Source organism: Haliotis asinina, chromosome 16 (genome assembly GCF_037392515.1).
Source record: "Haliotis asinina isolate JCU_RB_2024 chromosome 16, JCU_Hal_asi_v2, whole genome shotgun sequence".
Classification (NCBI taxonomy): domain Eukaryota; kingdom Metazoa; phylum Mollusca; class Gastropoda; order Lepetellida; family Haliotidae; genus Haliotis; species Haliotis asinina.
Window position 1 is genome coordinate 9,911,425 of NC_090295.1, and position 22,128 is coordinate 9,933,552.

At 38.2% G+C, this 22,128-nt stretch overlaps 1 protein-coding gene across 1 annotated transcript in view; it reads left to right on the forward strand.

Annotated features, from left to right (window-relative positions):
• The window catches only part of LOC137268821 (uncharacterized), a 69,829-nt gene that overhangs the window by 47,539 nt on the left and 162 nt on the right, over nucleotides 1-22,128 (forward strand). The window contains exons 26-34 of the mRNA XM_067803384.1: nucleotides 2,466-2,555; nucleotides 3,348-3,480; nucleotides 8,960-9,061; nucleotides 15,451-15,570; nucleotides 16,535-16,716; nucleotides 17,243-17,382; nucleotides 18,374-18,526; nucleotides 20,357-20,455; nucleotides 21,376-21,467. Coding sequence (XP_067659485.1) covers nucleotides 2,466-2,555; nucleotides 3,348-3,480; nucleotides 8,960-9,061; nucleotides 15,451-15,570; nucleotides 16,535-16,716; nucleotides 17,243-17,382; nucleotides 18,374-18,526; nucleotides 20,357-20,455; nucleotides 21,376-21,467 — 1,111 coding nt within the window. The remainder of the gene's footprint in view (nucleotides 1-2,465; nucleotides 2,556-3,347; nucleotides 3,481-8,959; nucleotides 9,062-15,450; nucleotides 15,571-16,534; nucleotides 16,717-17,242; nucleotides 17,383-18,373; nucleotides 18,527-20,356; nucleotides 20,456-21,375; nucleotides 21,468-22,128) is intronic.

Sequence of the window (22,128 nt, forward strand, 5' to 3'; positions counted from 1 at the left end):
CTTCTTCCACATCCGCCTTATTCACCTGATTTGGCCCCGTCGGACTATCATCTGTTCCCTCAGCTGAAAAGACATTTAGCAGGAACTCATTTCCAGTCTGATGATGACGTCATTGCAGCCGTAACCAACTTTTTCACTAGCAAAGAAGTTGACTATAAAAGTGGCATAACGGCACTTCAGCATTGCTGGCGATAGTGTGTAGACCTGAAAGGTGATTATGTTGAGAAATAAACAGGTTTCATATCAAATGGATTATGTTTTCCTTGTTAGGCTCAAAACTCATCAATCACCCCTCGTATGTGTAGATTATAGAGGAAAAGAAAGAAAGTCCTGAAAATTAATAACAGTTGTGAACATCCGAAACATTACCCCAACCTCATTTTTTTTAGATAGTGACAATATTTGAGTCATTACAATGACTTTATTCAGATCACATACACTGCACAATACACACTGCACAGTGACATCCTTAACAAATTCTCACTTACCAAAACAGTTCAGTGTTACTCCTGGTGGTAGTGGTAGAAGTGAAGGTATGTCAAAAATGGAGTTACAATATTCAACACCTATTACTACTTATTATAACAGATACAAACAGCAAAATTTATACATTGGCTTCTTGTCCACAAAAATAGAGCCAATAAGACAATTTTCTTTACAATCTGAAGCATTGATACTCTTTTCGTCTGCTGCAACATATGGACTCATGGACTTATAAAATGGACTCTTTCCGTCTGCCAGTGCAAAATAGCACAGAACTTTGACAGAAATTGATAAGGTGCATTTTTGGCATCAGAAATATAAAACCATTCATTATTTCTTTCACCAAACTTGGCACATAGAAAAGTCTGGTGGTGAACTTTTGGTAGTTTTGGAAATCTGAATAAATTTTTTTGACATTCCCATGGCAACAGGTTTCACTTTGGCTGAAATTTGTGTTGGTGCTCCTTTACAGAGCAGAATTGAAGAGCCATTTGGTACTCTTCTTCCACTAAATCAACAGTACCACTTTATTTCAAGTGTTACAGTTAAGAATTCGCCGTTACAAATGATGTAAGAAACCCACTGTGAACCAGCAAAACAGAACAAAGACAAATCTGAAACATTCATTATCGTATTATTAATATTAAAAAGAGAGCAAGGCATACAAAGTCACAAGTCAATTTCACAATACTGATCTCAAATACAATACAAGTGAGACAAAATCTAAGGCAGTGGGTCACAAAATATAATATAGCAACCCAATAGTAATTATTACTTAATTAATAACAAAATGTACAGAAAATACACAGTCGTAACACAAGTATTAACATTACTGAGGTATCTCAAACTGTGCAGCACTCAGGCAGTATGTTTTTAATACAAGCATACTAGTACATGAATAGTTACATCTGTACGCGTTTGTTAGATTAAAGTTAAGAACAATGTTTATATTGTTTCACAGATTTTCTTTATGTGTACATGATAACATATGCCATAACTAGATGACATGTTCATGAAGAGTATTTTACCATTGCAAGGGATGTTAATGACATTGTCTTTTTGTTGTAGTAAAACCAGACCTTTTTGGGTTTCTTTTTTTTTTTGTTTATTAAAAATTTTTTGAAAGACATTTATTATGATAAGGGTCTTGGGTCCAAGTGAGAGTTCCAGTGAAATCCCTTATCTAACTGGCATGCTGGTCTGCTTTGGGGAATTAATTCAGCAAAGAGTCCGAAGTCACCAGAAGCTAATTGCAATTTTATTAACAAGAAATGAATAACAAGGGTGGCCATAGAGAGTTGGTACAACCCTCAGGGCTGAGGGCTAGAGCTGATGTGAGTTGGGAGTCTAAACCCTTCTGCTCAGTACTTGGAATTGGTGACTTATTTATCTAAACTTGAAAGAATGCTTTGTTAAATGATACAAAATGGCGTGCCCTATAATAGCCAATGAAATACCGAATGTACAGAGTGGGGTGTGACCTATTTAAATAACCAGGCAGAGGGGAGTGCTCTTATTCCTGTTAATCCTATCTCAAGTAGCATTAATCCTTCTGACACATTTACTGTATGCTTGGGCTGGATCTAAACAAGCCTGTTTTGATGTGTCAGTTATAATTTTAGTAAGAAAGTGTTATCCCAAATATGACATATGTTGTATAATTGCTTGGATTACAATAGATGCGCTTCATTGGGCCATGGTTTAATGACCCTAACTTGAAGTGTTTGCACAAAGCTATGCAGTTGTAACTCTAAACCCTTTTGGAGTTGTAGATCTATGAAATTAGTTCTTGCTTTAAGCTGGTGTCTTTCTCTAGGCTACTACTGATCATTATGAAATTAAAATTCTGTGTGTATATTATCCTAATATCTGCTGAATCCTAATATATAATGCTTGTAGTGGCAATAAATGTATTCTTGTAAATTACCATTCCATGATACATTGACAACTGTCAGTATAACCTTGTCTCCTTGTTTTTCTAGTACGCTGTTCTGGACAGCTCCAGAGTTTCTGGCTGGCTGTTCTTCTCTTGCTGATGTTCAGTCTGGATCCAAGGCTGGGGATGTTTACTCGTGAGTGCATGGAGTAACTTCCAAGGAAGAAATGTTTAGTAGATATATCTTGGTGTTATAATGGCAGTGTTTTCGTCTCTTCCACAATCTGAGTGAGTGAGTGAGTTTAGTTTTACGTCGCACTTAGCAATATTCCAGCTATATGGCGACGGTCTGTAAATAATCGAGTCTGGACCAGACAATCCAGTGATCAACAACATGAGCATCGATCTGCGCAATGGGGAACCGATGACATGTGTCAACCAAGTCAGCTAGTCTGACCACCCAATCCCGTTAGTCGCCTCTTACGACAAGCATAGTCACCTTTTATGGCAAGCATGGGTTGCTGAAGGCCTATTCTACCCCGGGACCTTCACGGGTCTCCACAATCTGAGACACTAAAAAAATTAATGTTTGATTGAATTTTTTTCTCTGTATATTTATAGACCATGGTTCACACTGAAACTGGCAATGTAATGATAGTAATTTTACACACAGGTCATGCAAATGTTTAGTCCTGATTTAGCGCCTAGATATCAGACTGGTACATCTTGCTTCTGAATGGCTGTAAATGGAGGACCCAGGAAGATCCAGGCCAAAATTGGTCTTCAGGAACCCTTGATGATGCGACTCATAGGAGGCGACTGACAGCATTGGGTGGTCTGACGTGTTTAGCACATTTAATCGTATCCCAAATATGTACATTGATACTCATAATGTTGATAGTTGGAATAATTGTTTTTATTGCAAATATCTGCAGAAATAGTAGATGTTGGATTTATATATTTATATATGTTTTTAAAATGTTGGCAGATTTACAGTCATTGTGACGGAGGTGTGCACTCGAGAACAACCTTTCACATATGAACTTCAAGTTATGGAGCCGAAACACATCATTCAGATGGTTATTGACAAAGATAATCCAGAAAACAAAGAGGCTCAAGACGTAAGTTCACAATAAATGTGTTCTTTCCCTTTGTGCCCCAGCGACCATGGAGCTTGGTGTTTTCCTCAAGAATACTGATGAGTATATGTTTATGCTGCTTTTAGCAACATTTAAGCAATATCACAATGGAAGATACTAGAAACAGGCTTCACACATTGTACCCAGATAGGGAACCGAAGCAGGTATTCAGAGTATTAAGAGAACACCTTATCACTTAGGCTAATCAACACTGATGAGTATATGTTTATGCTGCTTTTAGCAATATTTAAGCAATATCACAATGGAAGATACTAGAAACAGGCTTCACACATTGTACCCAGATAGGGAACCGAAGCAGGTATTCAGAGTATTAAGAGAACACCTTATCACTTAGGCTAACCAACACTGATGAGTATATGTTTATGCTGCTTTTAGCAATATTTAAGCAATATCACAATGGAAGATACTAGAAACAGGCTTCACACATTGTACCCAGATAGGGAACTGAAGCAGGTATTCAGAGTATTAAGAGAACACCTTATCACTTAGGCTAACCAACACTGATGAGTATATGTTTATGCTGCTTTTAGCAATATTTAAGCAATATCACAATGGAAGATACTAGAAACAGGCTTCACACATTGTACCCAGATAGGCAACCGAAGCAGGTATTCAGAGTATTAAGAGAACACCTTATCACTTATGCTAATCAACACTGATGAGTATATGTTTATGCTGCTTTTAGCAATATTTAAGCAATATCACAATGGAAGATACTAGAAACAGGCTTCACACATTGTACCCAGATAGGCAACCGAAACAGGTATTCAAAGTATTAAGAGAACACCTTATCACTTAGGCTAACCAACACTGATGAGTATATGTTTATGCTGCTTTTAGCAATATTTAAGCAATATCACAATGGAAGATACTAGAAACAGGCTTCACACATTGTACCCAGATAGGGAACCGAAACAGGTATTCAAAGTATTAAGAGAACACCTTATCACTTAGGCTAACCAACACTGATGAGTATATGTTTATGCTGCTTTTAGCAATATTTAAGCAATATCACAATGGAAGATACTAGAAACAGGCTTCACACATTGTACCCAGATAGGGAACCGAAACAGGTATTCAAAGTATTAAGAGAACACCTTATCACTTATGCTAATCAACACTGATGAGTATATGTTTATGCTGCTTTTAGCAATATTTAAGCAATATCACAATGGAAGATACTAGAAACAGGCTTCACACATTGTACCCAGATAGGCAACCGAAACAGGTATTCAAAGTATTAAGAGAACACCTTATCACTTAGGCTAACCAACACTGATGAGTATATGTTTATGCTGCTTTTAGCAATATTTAAGCAATATCACAATGGAAGATACTAGAAACAGGCTTCACACATTGTACCCAGATAGGGAACCGAAACAGGTATTCAAAGTATTAAGAGAACACCTTATCACTTAGGCTAACCAACACTGATGAGTATATGTTTATGCTGCTTTTAGCAATATTTAAGCAATATCACAATGGAAGATACTAGAAACAGGCTTCACACATTGTACCCAGATAGGCAACCGAAACAGGTATTCAAAGTATTAAGAGAACACCTTATCACTTATGCTAATCAACACTGATGAGTATATGTTTATGCTGCTTTTAGCAATATTTAAGCAATATCACAATGGAAGATACTAGAAACAGGCTTCACACATTGTACCCAGATAGGCAACCGAAACAGGTATTCAAAGTATTAAGAGAACACCTTATCACTTAGGCTAATCAACACTGATGAGTATATGTTTATGCTGCTTTTAGCAATATTTAAGCAATATCACAATGGAAGATACTAGAAACAGGCTTCACACATTGTACCCAGATAGGGAACTGAAGCAGGTATTCAGAGTATTAAGAGAACACCTTATCACTTAGGCTAACCAACACTGATGAGTATATGTTTATGCTGCTTTTAGCAATATTTAAGCAATATCACAATGGAAGATACTAGAAACAGGCTTCACACATTGTACCCAGATAGGCAACCGAAGCAGGTATTCAGAGTATTAAGAGAACACCTTATCACTTATGCTAATCAACACTGATGAGTATATGTTTATGCTGCTTTTAGCAATATTTAAGCAATATCACAATGGAAGATACTAGAAACAGGCTTCACACATTGTACCCAGATAGGCAACCGAAACAGGTATTCAAAGTATTAAGAGAACACCTTATCACTTAGGCTAACCAACACTGATGAGTATATGTTTATGCTGCTTTTAGCAATATTTAAGCAATATCACAATGGAAGATACTAGAAACAGGCTTCACACATTGTACCCAGATAGGGAACCGAAACAGGTATTCAAAGTATTAAGAGAACACCTTATCACTTAGGCTAACCAACACTGATGAGTATATGTTTATGCTGCTTTTAGCAATATTTAAGCAATATCACAATGGAAGATACTAGAAACAGGCTTCACACATTGTACCCAGATAGGGAACCGAAACAGGTATTCAAAGTATTAAGAGAACACCTTATCACTTATGCTAATCAACACTGATGAGTATATGTTTATGCTGCTTTTAGCAATATTTAAGCAATATCACAATGGAAGATACTAGAAACAGGCTTCACACATTGTACCCAGATAGGCAACCGAAACAGGTATTCAAAGTATTAAGAGAACACCTTATCACTTATGCTAATCAACACTGATGAGTATATGTTTATGCTGCTTTTAGCAATATTTAAGCAATATCACAATGGAAGATACTAGAAACAGGCTTCACACATTGTACCCAGATAGGCAACCGAAACAGGTATTCAAAGTATTAAGAGAACACCTTATCACTTAGGCTAACCAACACTGATGAGTATATGTTTATGCTGCTTTTAGCAATATTTAAGCAATATCACAATGGAAGATACTAGAAACAGGCTTCACACATTGTACCCAGATAGGGAACCGAAACAGGTATTCAAAGTATTAAGAGAACACCTTATCACTTAGGCTAACCAACACTGATGAGTATATGTTTATGCTGCTTTTAGCAATATTTAAGCAATATCACAATGGAAGATACTAGAAACAGGCTTCACACATTGTACCCAGATAGGCAACCGAAACAGGTATTCAAAGTATTAAGAGAACACCTTATCACTTATGCTAATCAACACTGATGAGTATATGTTTATGCTGCTTTTAGCAATATTTAAGCAATATCACAATGGAAGATACTAGAAACAGGCTTCACACATTGTACCCAGATAGGCAACCGAAACAGGTATTCAAAGTATTAAGAGAACACCTTATCACTTAGGCTAATCAACACTGATGAGTATATGTTTATGCTGCTTTTAGCAATATTTAAGCAATATCACAATGGAAGATACTAGAAACAGGCTTCACACATTGTACCCAGATAGGGAACCGAAACAGGTATTCAAAGTATTAAGAGAACACCTTATCACTTATGCTAATCAACACTGATGAGTATATGTTTATGCTGCTTTTAGCAATATTTAAGCAATATCACAATGGAAGATACTAGAAACAGGCTTCACACATTGTACCCAGATAGGCAACCGAAACAGGTATTCAAAGTATTAAGAGAACACCTTATCACTTAGGCTAATCAACACTGATGAGTATATGTTTATGCTGCTTTTAGCAATATTTAAGCAATATCACAATGGAAGATACTAGAAACAGGCTTCACACATTGTACCCAGATAGGGAACCGAAACAGGTATTCAAAGTATTAAGAGAACACCTTATCACTTATGCTAATCAACACTGATGAGTATATGTTTATGCTGCTTTTAGCAATATTTAAGCAATATCACAATGGAAGATACTAGAAACAGGCTTCACACATTGTACCCAGATAGGCAACCGAAACAGGTATTCAAAGTATTAAGAGAACACCTTATCACTTAGGCTAATCAACACTGATGAGTATATGTTTATGCTGCTTTTAGCAATATTTAAGCAATATCACAATGGAAGATACTAGAAACAGGCTTCACACATTGTACCCAGATAGGGAACCGAAACAGGTATTCAAAGTATTAAGAGAACACCTTATCACTTAGGCTAACCAACCAACCATCAAGGATAATAGAATAGTATAATAAATATATATTTATACAGGGCCTCGTATCCATCACTGTACGCTGTAATCAGAATACAATCATATTATTACCCTAGTTAACCCAAGTTGTTAAGCACTAGACGGTTATCCCATTTCTTGGTGAGTGAACAGAGACAATATTGAACAAACTCACTTGCCTAAGGTGAGACCACATATATCACATTGCTGCGCCATGTGCTTTGTTGTGGGGCAGGACTGAAGTCCTACAGAATCGCAAGAGTCAACCTGCGTAACAAGGCTTAAAATCCGAGGACTCTCGGAGCTCAACGTTGCTTAACTGAACTGGATACAACTGATTCAACTGAATCATTTGAAGACTACTATCATTAAGTAGAGGTGTAACGATGATGGAGGTCATATGACATATATCCATGTATCATATGACCCCCATGGTTGCCATGCAAATCTTTTCCGTACACAACATTTTATGTTTCATATAAAAACAGGTGATGATTATAGTCTGTTTGATTCAAAAAGTGAATTGATGGAATGCAGTCTAACTCGAAAACAAATAAACATAAAGGACTCATGAAACACTGATCTTAATCAAAACATCATGCCTCTTTGAGGTCTTGGCAGAATTGGTATCCTAAAAATGAAAAAGGCTGTATAACAAACTGTCATTAAAAATTGACACAGTTAACAGCAGTGAAAGGGACTGTCAGGTGTACGAGAAGCATGTGCCCAAGTGCCTAAGAAGTTATTTATTCATTAAACCTGTGCTCTACAGTCTCCATCTTTCTCTGCATACCTCCCTTGTAACAAATAGTGAAATGTGTGGTTTGGTTTGGTTTTCATACTGTTCATCCAGTGTTCTCATTGATTAACTAGCTACCTTACCATCCAAAATTATCTCAGTTTTTGTGGCATAGGTGAATTGGAACAAAACAGTCTCACCCTATATTTCCAGGATGGTTAGCACAATACTTGACTTTTCCAAAGTAGATATTTCTTAGTCTGTAAGTACCTGCATGTATATCCCTCTCATCAAGATGACTTAACACTGTGAAGGTCCCGGGGTAGAATAGGCCTTCAGCAACCCATGCTTGCCATAGAAGGCGACTATGCTTGTCGTAAGAAGCGACTAACGGGATCGGGTGGTCAGACTCGCTGACTTGGTTGACACATGTCATCCGTTCCCAGTTGTGCAGATCGATGCTCATGTTGTTGGTCACTGGATTGTCTGGTCCAGACTCGATTATTTACAGACCGCCGCCATATAGCTGGAATATTGCTGAGTGCGACGTAAAACTAAACTCACTCACTGTGTGCCTGCAGTGATGTTCAGTAATGCTAATGTTTGCCAATATACCTTGCCGATTTTCAGTTGTGGAGAGAGCTTAAAGCTGATACCATGAAGCCATTCAGACCGTATGTAGAAGAGAGCTTTTTACCAGAAGACTATGATGCTAGAGCCAACATGAGGAAGGTAAGCAAGATAAAAAACAGATACAAGATTACAGTAGTATGGCTCCCAAAAACACTGTTCCAAAATGTTGACCAGTGACGGTCTGGGGTAGAAAAGTTCTTCAGCAACCTATGTTTGCCACAAAAGGTGACTAGGCTTGTCGTAAGAGCTGACTAACGGGGTGTGTTTGACATAAAACTAAATTAACTAAGTCACACGCTTAATGTTGTCACTTTCAAAACTAAATGATTAGAGCTCTGTAGAGTCTAAACATTGATGAATGTAACAACTTTTTAATGAGAAAATCCAATAGTAGCAAAGCAAAGTCAGGAAGTTGTGTTAAATATGGAAATTGCTTTTTGAAGTATTATAGCTAAAATGAACAGGATTGTCATAAAAAATCATGAACGTTAAATGGCCAGTGCAGTGAGGTGTGATTTGTCTTATTTTCCTTATGACAGGCAATTATAAATTGTATTGATGATGTACTATGTCATCGCTCATTTCCTTGTTAAAGGAAATAAAAATTTCACCCACACAAAAATGTCCGTTTACTTGTGAAATTTAGTTTTTTGAAAACAATTGTTTTAAACTGTGTTTCGCCAAGATACATTCTGTCTTTGTATTCAAAGGTCAAATTAAGCTCAACTGACAAAATGAAGTAAACATCTGAGAAATGGAGAAAATATAAAGTTGAAACTTCGTAGGCTTGTTCTTATCAATGATAACTACTGAATGTGTTCAGAGCAGTTACATGCGAATATCTGACTTCAGTTTACTGCCCAAAGCACTGCTGCAATGTGACAGATTCTTCAGATTTGTACCCTATGCTTTCATTGAAATTACCTTAAAATTTCAGTTTGAACCAGAGTTCACGAATAGTGTCTGACCCTCTGACAAATCTGGCCGATTTGCAAATGGTCAGACAGAAGTCCCCAACCTGCTGGCCCCAGTGTCTGACTGAATATATTAAAATGACTTTGTCTGAAGTTGTTATTTGTAGCATCTGACACTTGTTCACTTTTTATAAATTTATGTTTATAATGTTTGTCATTATATAGTGTTAATAATTTCAATGCCAATTATGAGAAATGTTAAATCTGAAATGTGTGTTGAATTTTGTTCTGTGGATCCTGTGAATTTTCACATTTCATAGTATCCCAATTGTATTGATTGGTGCTTATGACGTCAGTCACTGGATTGTCTAGTCCAGGGTCAATTATTTACAGACTGCTGCCATATAGCTCGAAAGTTGCTGGGCACTGCGTGAAACAACAAACCAACCACATTTTCCTGGTTTGGATCAGCTGACTGAGCATTATGTTTTTAAGCAAAATATAGATTTTGCCTTATCCTGACTCATGCTTATTTGCTTATCACCTCCCTCTATGCGAAGATAGTTGAACACATGAAATCCCATGAAGTTCACTTCTTTTGAAGTGGACGTACAATCTCACTCGCTCACAGGAAGCCTCCCCGTTTCCCGCTAGATTGGTCACATGACCAGCCCTGTTTGTCACTCTCTCCTCCATTGGCCGACGACAGGGTTGGAGTCAACTTGAGTCCCTATACAGCATTTAATATCCGTTTATATTTCAGTCCTTTACACAAAAGTGGTATACTGCTTGGGTCTGTATTAATTATCACTACGATATGAAATTGTGGATAAATTTACAAATTTTTATGTTGTTGATCATGTATTTCATTATGTGAGATTATTTTTTTATGATTCAAATACATTTTTTACGTAGACTCTCTCAAGCCTTGTCTGGCAATTTGATTCTTATTGCATCTGGTAGCCATGTGCTAACTACTGCTGATACATATTCAGGTTTATAGTGAGTCGCCAGACATACCCTAGGGGTTGCTGTCAGGATAGTATGGAGGCTAGGTCCTAGTCCCAGAAGAGGTCGTCAGAATCGATGTCATCTGAACTAAAGAAGTTGACATCATTTACATCCTCCAAGACTAGTCTTCAACTACTAGATACTACTAGATCATTTACTACTAGATCATTGCTGAAACAATGGACAAGCTCTTCTATGAAACCCTTCAGTGATGATATCATCCCTCCTGACGATCGAGACATCTAAAACAAATGTGGTCTCCTACTACCTTAGGTAGAGAGCTTCAGGAAATCAGCGCAACATGCAGAATCTACTAGACATTCATTTACTACATCTACAGTGACACTGCAACCTTCACAGTCTACTTTCAGTGCAGAGATCGACAAGGTCTACGCTCAACACATCGGATACTTCTTCAAATACAGCCACCGTAGCATTTGGACGTCATCAGTTATCAAGAACTATTACAGTCACCTTGCGTGATGATTCAACAGCTGCAAAAGGTCCATCAGATGATGAAGATGCATCCTGTGCGAACACTCCCATTCACGAAGATCTTCACCATCAGCTGTGTCAGCTCGATGCAGTTTAGAGGATGCACTGTGTGAACACTCCCATTCACGAAGATCTTCACCATCAGCTGTGTCAACTCGCAGTTTAGAGGATGCACTGTGTGAATGCTCTCATTCATGAAGATCTTCACCATCAGCTGTATCATCACAACGCAGTTTAGAGGATGCACCCTTCATCGACTCGGCGAGTGCACACATGCATGTATCCTGCTACAGACGAAAGGATTGACTACATCCCCTGATCATCACAGACGTCATCATCGTTTGTCAGATGTGGTCTCCACAACCAGGCCTGCGTGGAAGCATTCCCAGAATGATGACCACTCCACTGGGATGCATGTAGACGTAAAGATCACTCTGACGTTTGGCGCAGGGACGACGATCGACAAACCCTTTCGGACCAGTTGCAAATGCATTGCGGAAGAATAGAGATGACTCATCGCAGAGTCGCCGGCTTACATCAGAGGGAAAAAGAAGTTGTCACATGCTTGAACTATTCTACTAGACTGATGCATGCAGAATCAGCATACCAACAATTGCTGTTTAACCCCAGAAGTTTGAAGAAGATGAGTTGATCTACTCTACTTACTTCGAGGAAGGATCAACAATCCATCTTCAAGCATCTGCCACTAACATCAAGTTGTTGTGCATGAGCAGCGAGGAATTCAACAAGGTTATTTCGACGCTTCATGGAACCCGGTTACGAGTCAACCTGTACCAACGTAGGGAAGCATGAGAATTGCTTCGCAACATCTGTATAAGATAACAGCTGAACATCTGTATAATCTTCAGCTGAACGACAAAAGGACAGTCTACCTACGTCAGTATTAAGTGGCAGAAGGTTCTGCGTGCTTCTACTCAGTCAGCTATACATATACTCACTCGTGTATGTCCGAAACAAGCCCAAATGCTAGTGAGGGAATCACCGACTGCACAAAATTTCACAATGATCATTTGGTTGCAACCCCGGTGACGTCACATCTGGAATCTGATTAGTCTTTCAAGTACAATGCCTTGCTCAGAATGCTGCAAGTGTCAGGAAGTTGTCTACAGATGTAAACAATCCTTCCATCATTGGAAAGACATGATTTACAACCCAGATAGCAGTCTACAGCGGCATTATTGATGAAGTCAGACTTGGATCTGATGCAAGTTTTTCATTCTGGGGAAGAAGAGTCTTTGCAACACGAAAGTTCTGAAAAAAGATTCCAGCCATGATACCACAAGTATCATCTGCTCATGTCTACTCATGTCAGTGCAGCATTTGACCTGAAGGGAAAGACTACAACAATGCCCATTACAACTTTGCACAGAGACTTATCTGACAGATATGAATTGCAACAGTCATCTCTATGTTCATGTGTCAGTACAAGGTTGGGGTGCCCACCTAGACAATGAGGTTGCAGCAGGAAATTGGTCGAGCAATGAACGCACTCTGCATATCAACTACCTGGCGACGAAAATAGTAATCAATGCAGTACAACACTGGTCGACAGCCTTGAGGAACAAACTACTGATTGTCCACACCGACAATTCCACAGCAGCATTCTACATAAACATGCAAGCTTCAAAATGATCTCACATGCTGATACAGCTAATTTTCAACTCTTCAACATTGTCGATATCTTGAATCTCTGCGTAAACGCGTGCCACAGGAGGCGTTTCAACTCATCATTCAGACATTCGAATCACCACCTATTTGCCACCAGCTTCAACAGATACCAACTTTTGTATCTTAAGTACTGGATGGACAACAGTTGCTCTCAGCATCTCATGGGAGGAAATGAATGGTTGCGTTCCCACCTCCAGTCGTACTACTGGAATTCATCAAAAAGATTAACTAGCCAATGATGCTGCAAATAACTTGGTTGCACCTACTGGCCAGTGAGAAAATAGTTCCCAGTTGTCAATGAGGAACTAGGACAACCATGCCTGAGACTCCCAGAATGGAAGAACCTACTTGTCCATCCACAAACCAAACAAGCACCTGGCAATCAGACATCGTTCCTAGTACATGCACTGATTGTATATAAGCCTGCTTGAAACATCGAGGATATTCCGCTAGAGCAGTGAAGGCAGTCACCTTAGCTCTACGTAGATCTACTTGCACCTTATATGATGATAAATGGATGTGATTTGAGACATACACCAAGTGGAAGGGCTTCACTCCAACGAAAGCCATCAAGTCTTCATGTAGTGGACTACTTGTGTCACCTCCGGCATTCTGGAGGATTTAAAGGTTCTGCAACATCAACCTTCTTAGCAGCACTCCGCTTCATCATCACCATGTAATCTGGTATCAAGCTGATGAAAGTGCCAGAATTACTCGCCCTGCTACACTTGTTAAAGCTGGAGGTCCAACAATGCAGATTTAAGGCACCAGCTTGGGACGTGAGTGTTGTACTCCAACATCTCACAGTGACATTTGCGAGTCTCTATATTGGACGACCTGAACTGTTGACAAAGAAAATGTTGTTTCTACTTGCCCTAACAGCGGCAGCACATCTGAAAGAAATACATGCTCTGAACTTCAGGTATGCATGATTTGACAACGGTCATCGTGAGATTGTGCACTGCAATGGGATTTAATCGCCAAACAATCAACCATCTGGAAGACCGGTATGACAGTTCCACATCCTGGCTTATCGACAGTCCACAGGCCACATGATACACAAGATTTTATCATTTTGCCCAGTCAGAGCATTAAAAATATATCTTTAGCGAACTAAGCCAAGGAGACAAACTTGAAGGGCCTATTCATCCCACTAACTACTGAGACACATACGGAAGGATCCAGTGACACAATATCAGTGTGGATGACAGCCTTTAGAGTAAGGGCCTACAAGACAGCAGGACTTGGTGTCGACACCCACTCTACATGGAAGTAACCCGCTTACAGCAATAATTGAAGGCTGCCTTTGGAGATCATCCTCGGTGTTTGCCAATGAGACATCACCACTGAGGATGTCACATTCACCAGTTTGGGCCATTTCCACAAAGGCACTGAGTTACACTCACCCCTCTTTATCAAGAGTGATGATGACCATGTACTTCTAAAGGAGTTACTTGTACATGAAGAAGAGTCGCAACTCTATGACGAAGACATCATGAGGAAAGCTATAGATAGCTAGTTGGAGGAAGAAACTAGTATATCTAAAATCTCACTCTTTGTCACATGACTTGTTGAGACCAAAACCAACACACTCAGCAGAGTGAAAATGTTGCGAGTCCATGCGCACGTCTCGAAGAGACTAGCATGAGTGATAATGACCTGGTACTTGTTATAAAGATAGGAATATTGACATATAGTTGAATTAGACACTAGAAAGATGCTAGCTGATCTCTATATCATCATGTTCAAGTCAGCGATCGCTTCACAAGATGAGAAGTTCGACTGGATGTGATCTCTTCCCCCTCCCCGTTTCAAGGATGAATATTGGAAGAACACTACCGAATTACCACCATTACAGATCCTGAAGGTGGGGAAAAACTGGACATACTCACATGGCAGCCAACAGAATCCACTGTGGTCTGATCCACCGCTAATTCTGTCAGATTCTGTCAGCAAATAAGCATGAGTCAGGATAGGGAAAAATATGTAATTGTCTGAATGTAATTGATATTTTATACTTACCCTGACTCATGACATCAGGCCCTCCCTACCACCCCACTCAGACATGTTGGGTTCTCTGTAGTTCTCACATCAGGCTTATGGAATTACTGAGAGAGTGATGCACATCATGTGACCGATGTGGCGGACAACAGGGAGGCTTCCTGTATGTGACTGTCTATACGTCCGCTTCGAAGGAAGAGACTTCAGTGGATTTCATGCGTTCCACTATCTTCGCATAGAGGGAGGAGGTAAGCAAATAAGCATGAATCAGGGTAAGTATAAAATATCAATTTCCAAAAATTACATAATTTGAGCCCAGAGAGAGGTTTTTCAATAGACATTTAGTGTCAGGAAAGTCATGTTTGTATTCTGTTTCAGATGTTAGAAGCTGGGTTTCATCAAAATCCAGAATCAAGACCAGTGTTCAAGGAAATGTTGATAAGGTTGAATGAAATTCATCCTGTCAAGGGTGAACTCATAGACAATCTTGTAAACATGGTAAGTAGATTGTACTAAAGGGTAGATATCTTTACATGAAGTAGTTTTCTTAAAAGCATTAAATGAACATTTTCAGTGATGCTTAAATTTTCAAAGCCCCATATTTCAGCTCCATATGCAAAGATTGGAATCACAGTAGCCTCAAACAACTTCAGCTGGCTGGCGATAGATAATTTAAAACTAAAACATATAGCTTTTGATAAAATATAGTTCATAGCTTTAAGAGCCTTCTCAAATAAAGACCTGTGAAGGTCCCTGGGTAGAACAGGCCTTCAGCAACCCATGCTTGCCACAAAAGGCGACTATGCTTGTCGTAAGAAACGACTAACGGGATCGAGTGGTCAGGCTCACCGACTTGGTTGACACGTCATTTGTTCCCAATTGTGTAGATCGATGCTCATGTTGTTGACCACTGGATTGTCTGGTCCAGACTTGATTATATACAGACCGCTGCCATATAGCTGGAATTTTGCTGAGTGGCGTAAAACTAAACTCACTCACTCTCAAATAAAGATCTTCTTGCTGACGTGACGGTACATTTCTTATTATATAAGACACCCTGGTATTCATATTCATCAATATTTTCTTCGTGAGCATTACAGATTGCAAATTTATGACTCTGCTCATTTCTCCATATATTATCGAAAACATTTTCGAAATATATGAGCACACAAAATAACTTTTTCTTCTCACATGGTGAGAGGTTGTATAACCCTTTCTAAGTCTAATGTTGTCTTTGTTATATGGGCACATATTATTTTCAAGGGTACAGCTTAATTAAGTTTTATGCAGCCCACCATAGAATGTATTGTTTCATGCGGTCTGTTTTTTGGAAGGTCTGTCCTATGGGAAGATACCTTAGGCAGTATTGCTTTGTTGGTATAACAACACCCTCAATAAGGCCTCATTTCCAGTCCTACTTAGAGAAAATAGATGCCTGAGCAATGCATATGGACTTTTTCAGCTTGAGAAATACTCAAGTAATCTGGAAGCAATCGTGGCTGAAAGAACAAAGGAGCTGCAGGTAGAGAAAGCCAAAACAGAGCAACTTGTCAGTCAGATGTTGCCCAAGAAGGTTGTAGAGGATCTCAAACATGGTCGAAAAGTTGACCCGGAGAGTTTTGAATGTGTCACCATTTTCTTCAGGTATCTTATTTTTGTCATAATTCTTTACAAATCAATTCTTGTCTCTAATATTTCCACAGCAACCTAGTTATGTAGGATGTAAAGCAATGGATTATTTCAGATGTTGATCACTAATTTGTCTGGCCCAGTCAGAGTTATGTACATACCACCCACATACATCTGGAATATAGGGGCCATGTTAAACAACAAACATGATTTTTGCAAGAGTAATTTTGGCCTCTTCATATATTTAATAAATGAGAAGGTCTGTTTGTTAACTTCTTTTTAGTTTCTTTGTTGCAATTTAGCCTCAGTCACCGATGATGGCCATATTACTAAGCAGTGTGTAGTGGATTGAGTTGTCAGTTTCAGTGACCTGATTGATAGTGTGTGACTAGATTGTCTGGTCCAGATTATATCTGTTTAAATATTAATATCACAGAGTCATAAAACACAGGCACATTATCATACATGCACTTTCACTCACACTCACAAATGGAGTTTGATAATGTGTTTTTACACTGGGTATGCTCATTACCTTTTTCAGTGACATTGTGGGTTTCACGGCCATTGCAAGAAACAGTACTCCCCTACAAGTTGTAGACTTGCTGAATGATTTGTACACAACATTCGATGCTATTCTGGACAACTATGATGTATACAAAGTGGAAACAATTGGAGATGCATGTAAGTTTAGACTTTACAGTATTGCTATATTTACAGTTATATTCCGACACTTGACGCAATTTGCATTGACGTACATATTAATTCAGTGTAGCATAAATGAATTTCAATAATTCAATTTACGTAACATCCATGTCACATTTCGTACATTTGTGAGGAATCATCCTACCTACAATTGCATAATTTCTGTTATATTTTCCGGTGACTATTTATTGAATGGCAACAATTTAATCAAAATGTACAGCGCCGTGAACTCCTTTAACATGGCACCCTGTGGGATTGTGCATTGTGGAACCATAAGTAAGTTCATAAATGCGATGCATTTGGGTAAATAGTGGTTAGAAAATTGAACTGAAATTATGTGCACAGAGCAAAGATGATTTCACATTTGCCAGTCAAATTTTACAAAAATCTATCTTGCACTCGCTTAAATGACATGTAAATCTATGGAAATTATGTCAAGTGTCCAAATATAAATGGCACTAGTCTGAACACTGTATACTTTACCTTCATTTAGAGATATATCATTCTAACATGTATTCATTAGCAAGGAAGTAACAGTGTAAGTCCAGGTTTTAAGAAAATGATTTTTCCTGAGGAGTGTGACATTGCTGATTGTTGGTATCATGCCCTGAAGATCAGTTTTGCCTGGATTTCCTGGTCAAGGTTTACATACACCATTAGGATATAGGTGGATTGTACCTAACCGTGGTGTTAAACAGTCACTGATGTTATAACTCCGCTGTATGATAAAAACAATTTTTCGGGTATTGCCGTAGCTGTTATTCTACAGACAAGCATGTTTATTGTGTAAGAATTTATGTAGAGTTTATTTTACTTTGAGTGAAAACACTTGGTAGTTTTGATCAAATAATTTATCGGCAAATATTTATGTTGTGAATGTTGAGTGCACTGCAGTATGACTTGATCATGCAGTATTTTGTTTTGATGTTGTGAGGGATAAATAAATGTGAAAGTATTTTGCTTCCTCCAGACATGGTAGTGAGTGGCTTGCCAATCAGGAATGGCAATCTCCATGCAGGAGAAATTGCAACAATGAGTCTTGACCTACTGTCCTCTATGATTGGCTTCAAGATACGACACATGCCTGATGAAATACTACAGCTCCGTGTGGGGATGCACTCTGGTTTGTAAAATATTCAGCTGTAAAATTCCATTGCTTTTCATAGCGATGCCCTGATTAGAAATGCATTTGTTATCCAGTATTACAAAAATAAAACAAAACAAGGATACTTTATGATCAAAATGTCCTGTCTCTATGTTTTCTTGAACAGAAGCTCTAAAACATGACAAGCACCTCATGAGTTCAATGCTTTTTTGTTTCATCACTGATGACATTTTTTAAAGTTATCACTCTGGAATTCCATCATTGTAACATATTATCATGCCATAAATTTATCTTTGATTTAGAGTAATTGCTCTCGGCAGACAGATTGGCAGAATCATTATTTAATTCAAAATTAACATTTTTTCTCTTAAGTTCTTATTTTTTCAGAATTTAGAGGCACCTTTATCTTCGTTGAATTTAAACGTCACATTTCCAATCTAAACATTAAATCTCCTTAATATCTCGGTTGGTGAAACAGAAGTCACCTTGTCATATAGACAGTAGCTATGACTGAACAACAAATCTTTCCATTCTAGGAATTATACTTATTTTTGCTGAAGACTTTGGCCTTTAGAATAACAGCCATTGGGAAGACATTGATGACAACTAGTTCTCTCTTGTTATCCACATGTATGTCTGTACGAATTGGAATATCTTAAGAACTGTTGACTAGATTCTTTCATATATGGTACATAGGTTCATCACAGTGTACAAAAGCTCACAGTCAGGTTTGGTGACCTTGACCTTCATTTCAAGGTTGCATGTGGCCTTCAATTTTTTACCCATGTCAGCGAGATATCACAAGAACTGTTCACTAGATTTTCTTATATTCAGCACCAAGCTTTATCTAGGGAAGGCACAGGGCCCAGCTGATTTGGGTGACCTTTACATAATTTTCAAGGTCATGGTGACAGAACATTTCAGCATGTTAACCTTCTTGTTAACCGTTGACTGGATTTTCTTCATATTCAACACCAAACTTTATCTAGGAAAGACGCAGGGCCCACTTGATTTGGGAGACATTCACATAATTTTCAAGGACAAGGGCAACTCTGAAGATTTCAGCATGTTAACCTGTATGTTAAGATGGATATCTCAAGAACCATTCACTGAACTTCCTTCACATATGACAACAAGCTTTATCTAGGAAAGGAGCAAGGCCCCGTCGATTTTCGTGACCTTCACTTAATTTTCAAGGTCGCAATGACACTGAAAAAATCAGCATGTTAACCATGCAAACAGTTCTCTGGATTTTCTTCATCGACTTTCAACACTTTCCTTGAATGTTCATCAAAAAACTAATTTCTTCATGACTGTTTTTGCATATTTCATACACTCTGACAAGGTCAAAGTCAGTCTTGAAAATATTTCTGTCTTTGAACAACTAAAGAGTAAGATATCAAGAGAGGGTTGACTGGTCATGTTTTTGTTGAAATTTAACTTCAGATTAAACCATCATTACTTTTGAAGTCTGATTTGATAATTTGTATCAGGGGATTATGTCACCATAATGACAATGATTGCTTACTTACATTTGACAGTCCATTGTGCTTGCATCATTTGCAGAATTTTTTCAATTTTCAGTAACTTTTTGCAATTTTAAACAACAGGGCAATGACATGAATATCTTCCTCTTCTCAGTGCTTCAGATGAATATTATGAAATGTGATCCCTCAACTGGTACAGGTCTACCGAGATATCTTGGGATGGTAGCTTTAGGTTAGCATGATATGAATAGTTCCTCTATAACATTTTACACATAGACACAGTACCTTACAAGAATTCATGCAACAATATACTATATATCTGACTGTACATAAAACAGGATGTTTGGTTTGAAATCCTCAGGTCCTGCTGTGGCTGGTGTGGTTGGTCTCAAGATGCCCAGGTATTGTTTGTTTGGTGACACAGTCAACACAGCATCTAGAATGGAGTCTAGTTCAATGGGTGAGTTGGGCAGAAGAAGGATAGAGAAAAAGAGTCAGTTTTGGTTTTAGTTATTTGCTTATAATGAGGATGGTTTATACATATGTTATTCTTATCATTAATATATTTCATTTATTTAATAAGAGTTATTTGTTTATCAAATTTTCAAATGTCATGCATAATCCATAAGCAGTGAAGAACATCATCAGCTACGTTTTTTCAACTGTGAAAAAGAAAACATTAATGTCAGCATCTTCAACAAACATCATGCAACTTACACTCTTAGCATATTGACATGAATGGATCAGTCCACGTGTGGATTGTCAGCATGTGCTCATACTTCTTTAGACGATGGCTGGGTTTATGGTGCCAGTCACACCAGACTACAGCTCAAGGTCACTCCCCATTAATACAGTATTGAGAGTGAACATTATACCTTTTGATAGGCGTCAGCCTGGAATTTAACAAACAACTTTCCACTCTGCAGGGAGAGACCCCTTTATCCAATAGACAGTATAGGCGATCTAGCATGAATAAATATAAATATTATCAGTTATGTAGACTATTGTTTCTACCGATCATTGTTCCTCTCTTTTAGAGGTTTTGTACTTATTTTGATGCTGCTTTGAGCAGTATTGCATCTCCATGATAGTGTTGAGAAAATGATTGAGCCTCATCGAGATAAACCAGTAGTTAACATAAGCAAGACCTGTTTTGTATTATGAAAATGTATGTTACCAAATGAGACCTCTGAATCTCCTTTAGTTGTTGTGATCTGTCAACATTAGCAGGGATATGCAGCTTGTCAGATGCTTATTGCAGACTAATGGATTATGTAAGTTAACTCTCAAGTTAGGCAGAAAACAACTGGTCCTCAATGTTTGGAGCTGTGAAACAAAGAAATCAATATGTCAGTTTTGACATTGTATGTTTTTTTCCAGCCTTGAAGATCCACATGAGTTCGAAGACAGCAGATATTCTCATGATACTTGGTGGCTACAAATTGGACTGTAGAGGAGAGCGCGAAGTCAAGGTACTCTCGTGCAAACACAAAATGTATTGAAGAACAGATCAGCTTGATTTTTTATCTTTGGGGTCCAAACTTAAGCAGTCACCAATAATTTTTTGCTGGGTGGGCAGTGTTAATTGTTACTTGACTCTGCTCAAAATAATTAATGGCCATGTGGGGGAAACAATAAACCCAGAATGAGACTGTTTTCTGTGTCAAAGAAAATGATGAAGAAAAGTGGCTGAAAATATTTTGAGATGACAGACAGTATCCTCTTATTAATGTTTTAGTAGTCTTAAAAAGTCTTAGCTTTGCAGTTCAGCCTTAAATTTGAATGCATCCTTGATAAGACTATGATCAAACAGAATTTAATAGGTTTTTGAGCAAGCAATAAAATTAAACTATGCTACTTTATTTAGGCGCTATGAAAAAAATCATAGTTTATAGATAATGGTGCCTCAGAAACAGACTTACCATCATCGTTGTTATTATGAGCAGCAGTGGGGTAGCCTAGTGGTTAAAGTGTTGGCTCGTCACACCAAAGACCTAGGTTCGAATCCTCACATTCTGTTAAGCTCTTTTCTGGTGTCCCCCTGCCCTAAAACCAAACTCAGTCACATGTCATATTTGAGATGTGGTCAGTGAGTGGTTATTATGGTAATGTTTTATAGATAAAAATAAATGT